The sequence below is a fragment of the Erpetoichthys calabaricus genome, chromosome 10 (genome assembly GCF_900747795.2).
Source record: "Erpetoichthys calabaricus chromosome 10, fErpCal1.3, whole genome shotgun sequence".
NCBI lineage: Eukaryota > Metazoa > Chordata > Cladistia > Polypteriformes > Polypteridae > Erpetoichthys > Erpetoichthys calabaricus.
In genome coordinates, this window is record NC_041403.2 from 167358395 (window position 1) to 167371190 (window position 12796).

At 40.8% G+C, this 12796-nt stretch overlaps 1 protein-coding gene across 3 annotated transcripts in view; it reads right to left on the minus strand.

The window, feature by feature from the left end:
• Positions 1–12796, minus strand: part of cep350 (centrosomal protein 350) — a 102540-nt gene that overhangs the window by 62352 nt on the left and 27392 nt on the right. For all 3 annotated transcript variants that reach the window (XM_051933030.1, XM_028812419.2, XM_051933029.1), the window contains exons 2-7: positions 11401–11474; positions 7722–7765; positions 5657–5771; positions 5178–5340; positions 459–1054; positions 245–358 (exon numbers count right to left, since the gene is read on the minus strand). In XM_051933030.1, coding sequence (XP_051788990.1) covers positions 245–358; positions 459–1054; positions 5178–5340; positions 5657–5771; positions 7722–7765; positions 11401–11461 — 1093 coding nt within the window. In that variant the 5' untranslated portion in view covers positions 11462–11474. The remainder of the gene's footprint in view (positions 1–244; positions 359–458; positions 1055–5177; positions 5341–5656; positions 5772–7721; positions 7766–11400; positions 11475–12796) is intronic.

Here is a 12796-nt window from a genome sequence, read left to right on the forward strand (position 1 = left end):
TGTTGGTAGCACATCACTGAGAAGACTTAAGAGAACTGACTGCACGTAAAGTAAATGGTATTGAATGCTACCTTTCATGACGAAGACAATCCTAAAACGTGTTACAAGAAGAGAACAACCTAACGGTATGTTACACTATTTGCCCAAGTCTCACTAATGACCAGGCTGTGATCTTATCTCATCATCTATGGCATCGGGGTAACAACTTGAGCTGTCCAGTCTCTAAGTAGACCTGACCACTTACCTGCTAGCTGAAGAGACAGGTCTCGATAGATCTCTCTGCTAAGATTCTGGAATTCTGCTTCTGGCCACACTTTTCCATCTGGAGTTCGAATTTTTGTCTCAGTTGGATTGAAACCTGAAGGGGGAAAAAAAAAAAAACGATTGGGGATGCTGGTTCAAAAATAACCCTGGCCGAACTAAAAGCAAAAGAAGATGACACTTGGGTGAAAACCTACCCTTATAGACAGGTGCAGGACGTGCCACAGCCACTTTCCGCACTTTAGCATTGGGAGCCGACGTCTCCACGTTGACTGGAATGGGCTGCTCCAGGTACCCCATTTGCCGTTCCCTCTCTGTCGTTTCCTCTGAATGTTCCCGTTGCTTGCGAATGCGCTCCTTCAGCTTCTCCAGTTTCTCATCGTGCTGCCTGTTCTTCAAGATTTCTAGACGCTGAGAAGAGGAACTGGGACTGGAGGACTGTGAGTTTGCTACTGCCACTTGACAACCATTAGGGTATAGCACTCTGCTTCCATCGTCTGCAGCGACAAAGTCTTTTTCTGCTTTCCATGACCCTGTAGTAGTTTTGTAAAGTGCTTCAGATCTCCGTAGAATGTCCAGAGCTGGACGATCATTAAGATACTGGACGACCGTATCATTAACGGCAGTTGAGAGAGTGCTTTCAAAATCCTGACTCTGCAAGTCCCGTGTGTCTCGTTCATAGATCATCCTGCTCAGTCTGTCATCCACTTGCTTCGTATCAGTGGTATGCAGGTCAGATAACAAGCATGGGTCATCTAGATGGGAAGGCATCAAGTAAGAAGGTGCTGCATCTCTGGGGAAAATAATCAGATATCAATCAAATCTCATTTACTCTGCAGTGACCTAGTTTTTTTTTTTTAGTCAAAACTTAACGTTATTTTCAAATACTAGGGATGCAAACAGAAAACTTTCAAACATTTAAGCAAAAAACTGAACGTAAGATGATCTCCTCCCAAAAAATTACAGCGCTTGAAGAAGAAAAAGTTTCAACACGTCCTCCTTGTCAAACTGCAGGTCATTTCGATTCCAGTGCCATTACAGGTGGGAGGGGTGGTCAAGGGGCTTCACAGGCTCAAGGCCTTTATCTTTGAGGATCTAAAAATCCCCCCAACACTACTGCTCTAAAATCTAACATACATGTACAACTCACACAAAACTCTGATTTTATTCCTGCGTAAGACGGCACGTGAAAATCTAGGGGCGGTATGAGACCCTGACATACGCAAATCCTGACAAAGACCCTGGTCTACTGGGTAAATCACATTTGCACAACTGAATCAAACAAGTGAAACAACAAAGCGACTTTCAACAGATCTCGATAAAATGCGTTATGGACCCTTTCATCGCTGGTCCTCCCCACTTTAATGATACATACGCTCAGATCACAACTTATTAATCCAGTAGGTGCTCCATCACTGGCAGTTGCACCTTTTATAACATAAAACATTACTTTAACATGGCTTTCTCATAACTTCATTTTAGTTTAATCCTGATACTCTGTGTATGCATTTAAGTATCATCATTCATGGTGGCTCCGAAATCCATCATACTAACCCCTACTTTCTCTGCTGTTCTTTTCCTGTTTTTCTGTGCTGTTTGATCTGCACCCCCACCACCCGATCAAAGCACAGTGCTGTCCCTACATTGATGGATTAAAGGCCAGAGGTCCTCATGAACGTCATCATCAAGTTCTTCCATTTGAACCCCGAATACTATGAGAGACTGATTGAGGTCATTGACATTAGGTAGAATACCTAGAGGGGGCTGGGTGGTCTCATGGCCTCGGACCCCCTGGAGATTGTTTTGTTATTTTTGTCCTCCCTGGCCATCAGAACTTATTATTATTCTATGTTAATTAGTATTGCCCAATTTTATTTTTTATATTTTGTCTTTTTTCCTCTTTCTCCATCCTATAAAGTACTTTGAGCTCATCATTTGTACGAAAATGGGCTCTAGAAATAAATGTTGTTGTTAAGTAGCAATGAGGTTAGAGTCAGGCAGCGAGTAAACAAGGAAGAGAAAGCGTACGTTATCGAGGCTGAGATACTGCCGTGTGTAGTTTAGATGATCAGACCAAGAAATAAAGTGTCAGCACTTTTCTCAGGTTCAGGATGCTATATGGGGAGTACAACAAGAAATGTTTATCATCACTTATAACTGTTGATGTCAGGGAGCTTTTGCTTCTTTAACCATTTTAAGCATCAATGGCATTACTTGCAGGAGGGCTGCCTGTTCTGCTTACAGAAACATCGGTAGGCTGGTGCAGAGCAGAGCGATATACTGATTGTTCAACATTTTAGTGTTTATTAAAGAAATTGAGTTATTAAAATGTTGTGTTTAGAGACGAAGGATTGTACTCCAAAAGTTTTTTTCCCCCCTCTTAGTTCCTACTGGAGTGGCAACATGGCTTCCTAATCAATATGCAAGACTGCCAGTTACTGTACTTCTTGGCATTTGCTGTATTGGAGGTAAGTGTGACACTTATGAACGTAGAACCATCTTAATCTGCATTGTGTAAAAAGATATCTAATGTTTACCCCGTCCACCATCCAAATTTCTTTTAACTTTATTCCTCTTTTTTTACAAACTGAAGGGAAACAGCCAAAAATAAAAGTTGCTTGATTTTGCCTGCTTATACAAGCCATGTTATGTCTGCCCTGGCACATGGAGGGAGCAAGTAAACACATCGAGTGGCCAAGACCAGGAAAAAAAAAAAAAAGATTTTAATACCAAAATAGAAGAACGTATGCTGCTAAAGTTTATACCCCAGCTCCAAACGTTTAAGCACCAGCCACCTACATGATTATAAAACATGGAATAAATTACGTGGCCTTTGTGTTCTGCTTGTAGACACTCTAGAGGAACAGTGTGGCCTACGCAACCTTAATGTACTTTGCGGAAATCGCCAACAATAAGACAAACATTGAATTTGCCTATTTTGAGTTGCCTGACATTAGTATATTCACATTTCCATGTAGAAGTTTACATGCTTCATATTCTTTTTATATGGTTTACCAAATTTCTTGGATTTTAAAACACCTACCAAATAATGTTCTGATTTTTAGAAATATGCATCAAAAATGGTTTAAACATCCATCCATCCATCCTCTTCTGCTTATCTGAGGTCGGGTCGCGGGGGCAGCAGCTTGAGCAGAGATGCCCAGACTTCCCTCCAGCGTGTCCTGGGTCTTCCCCGGGGCCTCCTCCCAGTTAGACGTGCCTGGAACACGCCCGAGACACCTCATCTGACTCCTCTCGATGGGGAGGAGCAGCGGCTCTACTCTGAGTCCCTCCCGGATGACTGAGCTTCTCACCCTATCTTTAAGGGGCCCTCCTTGAACCGCCACCTTATCGTGGTGGAGGGGTTTGCGTGTCCACCCCCTCTGGAGGTGGGGCTCGATGGCGAGCGCCTGGTGGCCGGGCTTGCACCCATGGGGCTCGGCCGGGCACAGCCCGAAGAGGTAACGTGGGTCCCCCTTCCCATGGGCTCACCACCTATGGGAGGAGCCAAGGAGGTCGGGTGCAGTGTGAGTTGGGTGGTGGCCGAAGGCGGGGACCTCGGCGGTCTGATCCTCGGCTACAGAAACTGGCTGTTGGGACATGGAATGTCACCTCTCTGAAGGGGAAGGAGCCTGAGCTAGTGCATGAGGTTGAGAGTTTCCGGCTAGATATAGTCGGGCTCACCTCGACGCACAGCTTGGACTCTGGAACCAATCTCCTTGGTTTAAACGTATTAATTTAAAACGGATATTATCCGCAATTCAAAAATGACAAACATGGCTTCCACTTAGCCAGCCAAAGTTTGCACATGTCTCTACTTATCGTATATACTCAAGGACAAGTTCTCCCACGGATATGTCGGGGCTTGATTTTACCGTATAATTTCCGATATTTTATAATGGTGGTTGTATAAGTCAAATGCGGAAAACTCACGCTATTGGTCCAAGAGATTACAATATGCTAACACCCACCTGAGAGAGTAACCACGGAGCACACAGCCTTTTTTTCTATGTATTGTACCTACGTGACCACACGGTAATGTCCAAACTATTCCAAAGTGATGTTTGCACCATTTTGTTTTTTTTTTTTGTATCTCACACCCTCATACACCTTTATCATAAGAGCATCCCTTATCTACAATGGAGCGTTCAATCAGAAGAAAACATGAAGGTGGTTTGAAATGAAAAGTCATTGAAGTGGTGAAAGAAACTGGTAACTGCGCTGCTGCAACAAAATTCAATGTGTCTGAGAAAGTGAAGCAAGCTTGGAGGAGGCCAGAAGATGTACATTATGATCGATTTTTTGGGTTTCAAGACGCAACTTATACACAAGTATATACGGTAATTTTAAACTGTTAGTAAAGCGACTTCAGGTCCACAACTCTGGTCTTTCTTATTTGAATCAAACAAAGCTCTCTCACCCACTAAGACCAAGTGGGCATAGGAGCTGGGCAATAGGAGATAACCTCTAAGCTTCAAGTGACACACTTCTTTGTTTGTGATGCCAGGCTAAGTTATCTCATCTGCAAGGCAGTACGGGGGTCTTCTCTTGCTCAAGAGAGATGAGAGCTCCTGAGTAATCAGAAGGCCACCAGATTGCAAATGGCACAGAGTGCTTAGCTGCACCACCGCAGAGTGAACTCCCAGACTGAAAGAAACAGTGCCATGACTAAGATGCACTCAACGGGGTAGAGGAAAGCTGAACCCGAGAGACACAAAGAAGCACCCCACTTGCAGCTTAGATGATGTCCCATCTGCAGGGTGGCGTCTCCATATATTGCTCAGCTTGGTAAGAATGAGTCAACACAACCAGAAGCCCGCCGGTTTTCAAAAATTGTGGAGAGTGCTTAGCAGAGAGCCCACAGAGAAAATAACCGGACAGAAATAGACTCAAAGAGACCTAGACACCATGCTCACCTGTATGAAGCCAACGGCTCACGAAACTCCACTTTGTGCCCCTTCTTGACATTGCTCTCCAGGGTTGTGACCCTTAGAGGGCTGCGGGAGGACTTGTCCTTGCCTGCCCGTCCTCGACCAGTAGGTTTGGCAGCTGAAGCCGAATCCACATGGTACCGTCCATCTTCAAAATATGTGAAGAGCAGAAAAGTAAAAAGTAAATCATCTGTTTAACAGTAGAGTTTACATAAATACAATTATCATCAGTGAAAACAACAAGTTCACACACAAAATCAGTAGTGCACTGCTGTAATCATATGCAGCTTTCATGCAAAGCAGGCGTCAACATTTGCACTTCTTTTATATTTAATGTCCTAAACTCGCTTCCTTTTGATTGAACACACTATAGGGCAGAATACAGAGTAGGCAGCTTTGGAAAACAAAATGGCATTCACAGCTTAGAGAATGTTACTCACTTCAACTTCCTTCACTGAGCTCACCTTTCCTGCTGACTTTCCTATTTGAGCTGCTAGATGTCTTCTTCACGTCCATGATAGACTCCAAAACTGCCATAGAACTTGGAGCAACTTCGAGGCGATTCTCTATGTGCCGCAGCTAGTGGGAGAGAAAGCAAACAACAGCTTCAAAAAACTGATTATTTGGTTATATTAAGGCTGGTTACATTTCTACACATTTTTAGCACTCTAGCTGAAATCACAGAACATGGATATTAGCCGGCATCGCCAATTCAAAGTGTGGCTGACAAAGACTCGCTTTAAATGTCTCTATATTAAGCTCTTGATACTTTTGTCACAGGCCTATCTAGCTGTTCGTAGTTCAGAGTAGCCTAATCTTTCATACACATTTTCATGGAACCATTTTACAAAATGAGACAAATGTAAGGCTATTGGTCACGCAGGATGGGTTTAGTTATGTAAAAACCAGATGCAAGTCTTCAGAATATGCACACTAGGAAGGTGGCTGCTAAGGAAAATTACTTTTTTTTTTTTTTTAGCATGTGTGTGATGCCTCGTTTCTGAAAGTCTCTTGAGTTGAACAGCTTTTCAGCTGGCGTGGCCGAGGAGATCTGAGCAGAAAACAAACGCTGGATAAGGCTGACCTTCAACAGTCGAGCATTGACATCTACACTGGAGAAAATCTGCTGCATGAGTCTGCTTTTTCACTTTATTTTCCCAGTAAGTTCATACTTTGACTTATACATATTTATTACTTATTTCTTTAGCAAATCAATCTAACCATTCTGTTCCACTTGTTACTTATAGATGACATGTAATCTTTCACAGTTTCTTTATTTTTGGGGTTAAAATGAGCAACTTTTTAATCTTGATTGCCAAGTACATGTAAAAGGACATCTGTGAGAATGAGTGATGGCGCAAATTGGAACAAGTGAATGTCTATAATGACCTTAACTCTGGTATCTATAAGCTGGCAGAGTAACACTACTAAAAGTGACAAGGTGCTGATGTGGCACTGTTCCCCATAACATATGGCTGCTTCATACATTTTTAACAAATTCCCCACTTTGAGACCCACTGTTCTAACCCCTAGGCAAACTGTGATTCTCATTTATAATTATTAATAGGAGTGTTTTTACCTCTCTGTGTTGAAAATAAAGTATATCCTGTGTAACAGGATATCAAACCTGATATGAATTTAAACACCACTGAATGATAAGCTCAGTATGAGCAAATGTGGGGTTTATGCACAATTGTGCCCTGTGATGGAGTGATACCTCAAGATGGCTTCTTCATTCCAGGTTTTCAGAGGCAGCAAACACATCAGGATGAGGGGGCTGCCCATTACAGGGTACATTTTATACATAACACATCCATTTAATATCACTGGTTAATCCAAAATGCACAGCTCTGGGATGCAGGATGAGTTACCCATTAAAGCCACCTATGCTATTAAATGGAGAAAAGAAACTCCACATAAGCAGTGAGGTGGTGAGGAAGGAAACGCACAATATCAGTAACATCAAGATATCAGTTTCCAACTCATATTTTCTGATCTAACTCCCAACCTACTATTATCTCTTCCAGTACTAGAATCAGATGCATTTCAAAAAGTACTGAAGATGTGGAGAACAAAGCCAGGGATGGAGAAAATCCTTTGTGCTACCTGCTCAACCATTCTGCTAGCGGGACCACAGTATGAAACAACGGCACGACATCTCTTGAGCCAGAAGACTTGCAAACTCAGAAGATCTCTACTGAAGCTGAAAGGTGCAAGCTGAGGATGAAGAACACCTTCAGAAACACCAGGGGCATCTGTGAACCTACTCCTTTTAACTCTACCAAAAGAGAGTAACAATGAAGGAGGTCGTTAAGGGATGTTAGCAGTGTAGTTTTTTTGTATGATGACAAAGGATTCTACTCTTGGAATGAGTCTCGACATTTCTTTGCAAGAAACACCTTAGCCAATCCAATAACTTGGCAAACTTTGACCGTTCACCTGGCAGATATGATACATATTCTTTTTAATGGTCTAAAAGACAACAGGCAATTGGAACAGATGAACTCAGAAAAATGAGAGGATACTCACAGTGGCTTTGGTTTGGTTCAGACTTTCCCATGTTGAAGCCAGTTCTACAAAAAAGAATTTCAAAATCTTTCACTTAATGATGGACATGCACAAATGAAAGTTATAGATCACAAAAATGCATCACAAACAGCAAATTTCTGGATTTTGAGGTGCTTTGTATCCTTCTGTTGCCAAGTATTAATATTAATCTAGGTTAGTTCTTCTGGAAAAGTGTAAAACTGGAGTGCCGCTACCACATGATGTCACACTACAGAAAGTTATCTTTAATAACACAACTACCACCTCATTTTATTTATGTATACGGTCCAATTACACCTTTTTGACTTCACCCTCAAAAAGACTAACAATAATAGAAATTAATACAAATAAATAGAAACATAAGAAGAATAATAGAAATACATAGAAGAAATTAATATGTAGCCAGTAGTCTCTTGGGAAAGTAAGCCACATTCACCAAACTACAATTCTCGCTCTCATTCATTCATACAACTTAACATCCATCCAACCATTTTCCAAACCCACTTATCCACAGCAGGATCGGGAGGAAGCTGGAGTCTATCCCAGCAATCATTTGGGCACAAAGCAGTTTAACAAATGACTTACTATGTGGAAAAACAGGCCAATATGGCAGGAAAACAGAAAGTTAAACTACCATTAATTGCTTTATCTTGGTGTCTCACAATATTTCTACACTCTGCTCGTTGCTTTCATAAAGCAGTTCCTACTCCATTTATTTTTGCCTACTGTTTCACCTGAAACAAAACAGAAAAATATCAATCTATGAAGTCACTACCAAGAGAGCAAATATGTATATTTTACTGATATTGAGATGCGAGGACACAGGGATGGTTAATAAAATTTAGACTTAAAAGAACAAAAGCTGACACTAGAAAACTATACTTAAAGACTGATCTAATATTTATTACACCCTAATACATCCATCAGAATATTATAAAATCGCTTTGCAACTTTTAGCTCCATTCACTCACTTTTATGTTTCTCTGGGTCATGCTACAAAAAAATGTGTGACTTTTTAGCTTGCCATCTAACTCTGAACTACACACTTGGAGGGGTTTTCAATTATATTTCTGGTTGGACAGCTTCAATGGTCTATGAAAGTGACAAACTTCAGCCCAATGGGACAGAGGACTGCACTTTTTTTTCAATGCTTGTTTTGCACATGAAGTTATAGGTTAGAACATGGAATGGTATTGTCAATCACTCTTTATATATAGAGTGGGGCACCACGAGCCCTGGACAATTACTGTCATCATCAGTGCTTTAATTAATTAGACACCATCAACACACCTCAGAGTTCACACATGTACTTGAAACAACAGGCCACTGGCACAGTGCTTAACTTCATCCTGAACAGCCAAGACCAGCTGTACCAGAGTGAAAAAACCTGGTGTAAACTGCAATAGAGTTCCAAAAGCAAAAGTGGCAAAATAAATAAAAGTAACGCCTCGACATGAAAAGTTAATAAAAGCACCTTGGTTATGTTCTCCTTGCTGAGGTGATATACTGCATCTCATACAGACAAGCACCCATCATATATTTGAATTAATTCAAACATGCATTTCCCTCTCCCCTAATGGGATTTATTAGTTTAGCTGACAGCTATTGTCCAGGATAAGTATTTTCTTATTAAAGGGACACAGGTAAACGCAAATAGAACAAAAAACAGGACACAAAAATCAGAAAACAAGTTAAAAGTAGCATTTTAAAATACTGTAAACTATAACTTGCCCTGCACATTTCCTGAACCAAAGCAAATATGGCTGATTGCAGAAATAGCAGGGGTATTTCAAATTGTATCAAGGACAGGTGCCCATCTATTTGTTAAACTCAATATGGCCTCCCTCATCACTATTTTTTGCCTTTTGCACTAATAAAACTTGTCACTATACATAATTAAACATGTATCAAGCAGATTTATGAGCACTGTGTCCATTTCAAACAGGACACAATCCAATCAAAAATTATTAAAGGGAAACGTGATTGGATCCAATTTTGAACCTGGATATTCGGACATAACATTCATGAAATAGCCTGAATATTCTTCATATACAAGTCTACTTCAACTTGATCTAATTTAAAAATTGCAGAGACCAGTTTTGGTGTGGGTGTCAACACATTACAGGATGGATGGAGCTTTAATTGCACCAATGGGAAAATTTACCTTTATAGAGAAGCTCAAGAAGAATAGAAATATAAAAAAACTACCACCTCCCTCAAAATACACAAAGAAATCGGACTTGGCCAAACATAAAAGAGCAGACACAGGGACACATCATAAAGGTGTATTGATGTAGGTATGTAGGAGTCAGAAGCAAATATTGGGTGACTGGAGTCAGAATTGGTAAAAATATACCAACTCTGACTAAATGTATCTGTAAAAATCTCCAGTTTCACATACAGATTTGATTAAACTGTCTTCTAGATATTTGATAAAAATAGGTTATTTTTTTAATTCTGTAAATGTAGTCTTATTCTTCTATTTAATATTACTCAGTGTTTGTAAGTCACAACAAAATTGCCACAGCCTTTAAAAATGAAACTTTAACAGGTTAGTTTAATAAAAAGTAGCTCGACGATTCATGCTGGGCTGTGATGAAGTGCTTTGTATGTTGTGTGTTAATTATAAATTACAGGAGTCGGAGGTACCAGAAATTACGGAGTCAGGCAGGCAGTGTGGTGTGGTGGTTATGGCTTTGGACTTCAAACCATTGTGGGTTGTGGGTTCAAATCCCGCTACTGACATCACTTGACCTGCCTGTGCTCCGATTGCAAAGCCAAAAGTAATGTAGCCAATTGTTTCATAAATGTTGTAAGTCACCTGGGATAAAGGTGTCAGCCAAATAAGTAGATGTAAATGATACGACTTCACAGCCCTGGTCAGGGGCAGGATGTGCAACATTACTGGGCGAGTCAAAATAATGTTAACACTAATAGTACTGCCATGTATATATGTATATACAATTTTTGTGGACAATTTGTGTGCCACATGAATTTGAACAGGTTGAGACATTCCTGTAACTCATCTTGCACATATGAAATATGAATTGTTTCCGCCATTCATATGTTAACATAATTTGGACTCGCCCTGTATTCATAACTGAACGGAGTTTCATCCTCATTTTCTTCTATTCTACTGCTATCTCCATCAGTAACAGGGGGGCATCCCATAACTGAGTCTGCCTTCTTAATCAAATTGTTGATTCAGAGGCCTCTCTTGAAGTGATGTTATTGGACCAGAGCACCACAGCATAGAAAACTGCACTGGCCAACACAGTTGCAGAACACGTAAAGGATGTCGCTACCCACAGTTAAAGGATGCAGTCTCCTAAACAATAAAAGACTGTGCTGCCCTTTCGTATATACAGCAGCTCTGTGTTACAAAACCAGGCTATTTAACAAGCACATCCTTCAGATGAAGCAGTAACACGACATTAAACCTCCTCACAGTTACAGGCCAGAGAAGCTGTGGCCTGTGGCTGTCAAACACGACACAGAGAACTAACTGTATGTGTTGGTACTCAAACAAAGTTTTGAGAATTGTCAATTATGTCCAGCATCCCCAGTTTCCTGAACCAATGCACCACATTATTGTTTCCAAGAGATTCTAATATAACTGCTGGGCAAACATGACCAGCACAGAGGCCTGAAAATTTCTTACCTCTCCTGCTGTTGCTGCTCAGTGGAAGCCCCGAAGCTTCACCAGTCTTACTACTCCACATCTCTCCTCTTTACCTGAAATAAAAAGACGACAAAAGGTATTTTAACTTATCAGCAAAAGAGAACATTTCTTACAAACTGTAGCAGAGGAGGAAAAATACTGAAATTCTGTCACAGATTTATATCTGTTCAATAAAGTTTGTGGTTAAAAACAAAATGTCGCAGTAATAGGAAACCGCTACCTAAAAATAGTTTATTATCCTGATTCTGTCTGCTTCTCCATTCGTCATTGCTACTGATCAAGAAACTTTATTGCACCTTTAAAATAAGTTTACATTTGTCAGTCCAGCCATTACCAAACAATAACTCTGAATGCTCTGTTGGGCCTAAGTGAGCATAAAAAACGGCAAGGCCCTGGGCACCAGACCAAGAGAATACACAAAAAAAAAAGCACCTGTACTTCTAAGTGCATAAAACACTGTTCTTATTAGAGTGGTGTGAAGACACACAATAGCTGGAAGAGAAAGAAGCCTGTGGCTGACCGACACGTGTTTTTGAGAACGTAAACAGAGCTCAACCCACAATTCAGCTCTTTTATAGAAAGCTGTTGGTTTGTGTATTTGTCAAGAGTTTACTTCAGGGTGTTGCATTAACCTCAAAGAAGCTTTCAAGATTTCAGAAGGTAAAAATTCCTGTAAGTAGATTGATGCACAACTCTTCACTATCACCAGGGTCACAAAACAGGGAATGTGTATCTGAAAAAGTCAGTGCTTGTTAATGTATAGAGGTAGAGCTTTAAAAAAGGCCTAAAAGGCTGAAACCACACTTCAGTCTCATCATTTGGCTTTCAGCAAGGCAAGTAAACAAGCGTGTGGTCCATTTGCTTTAAAGAGTGTATCCTCGTCTTGGGTAAAGCAGTCAGCCAAACATAAACCAGATCGCTGCTGGATTTCTGAACCACCCTTAGAACAGTAACAATGGAAACTGAGTAGCAAGTCAGTGGTAGAAGAACTCCCTTCATTTACATTGACTTCCAAAATCTCATGGGATTGACCATGCCCTTACCACACACCACAAGCTGATATACAAAACTGCCTCGGTTGAAATGCCCCAAATTTTTATTAGGGTTACAACACTGGGAAAGACTCGTCCCATCCAGCAGAGATGAACACAGTGACGAGCATTAAAATATGCTACTACACTTAAAAGGGCTTACGTAAAATAAGGACTGACTGAAGGCCCTAATGCAAGTGCATTCCTGAAACGCGATGGATGCTCAGATCAAACATATAAAGAATTCCTTTGAGTGAATGTAGGAAATTGACAAAAGGGATGGTGGCCTATTAAAACCATTCCAAACTGTTTATTTTTTTTTTTGGCATGTCCTGTTCTCAGTT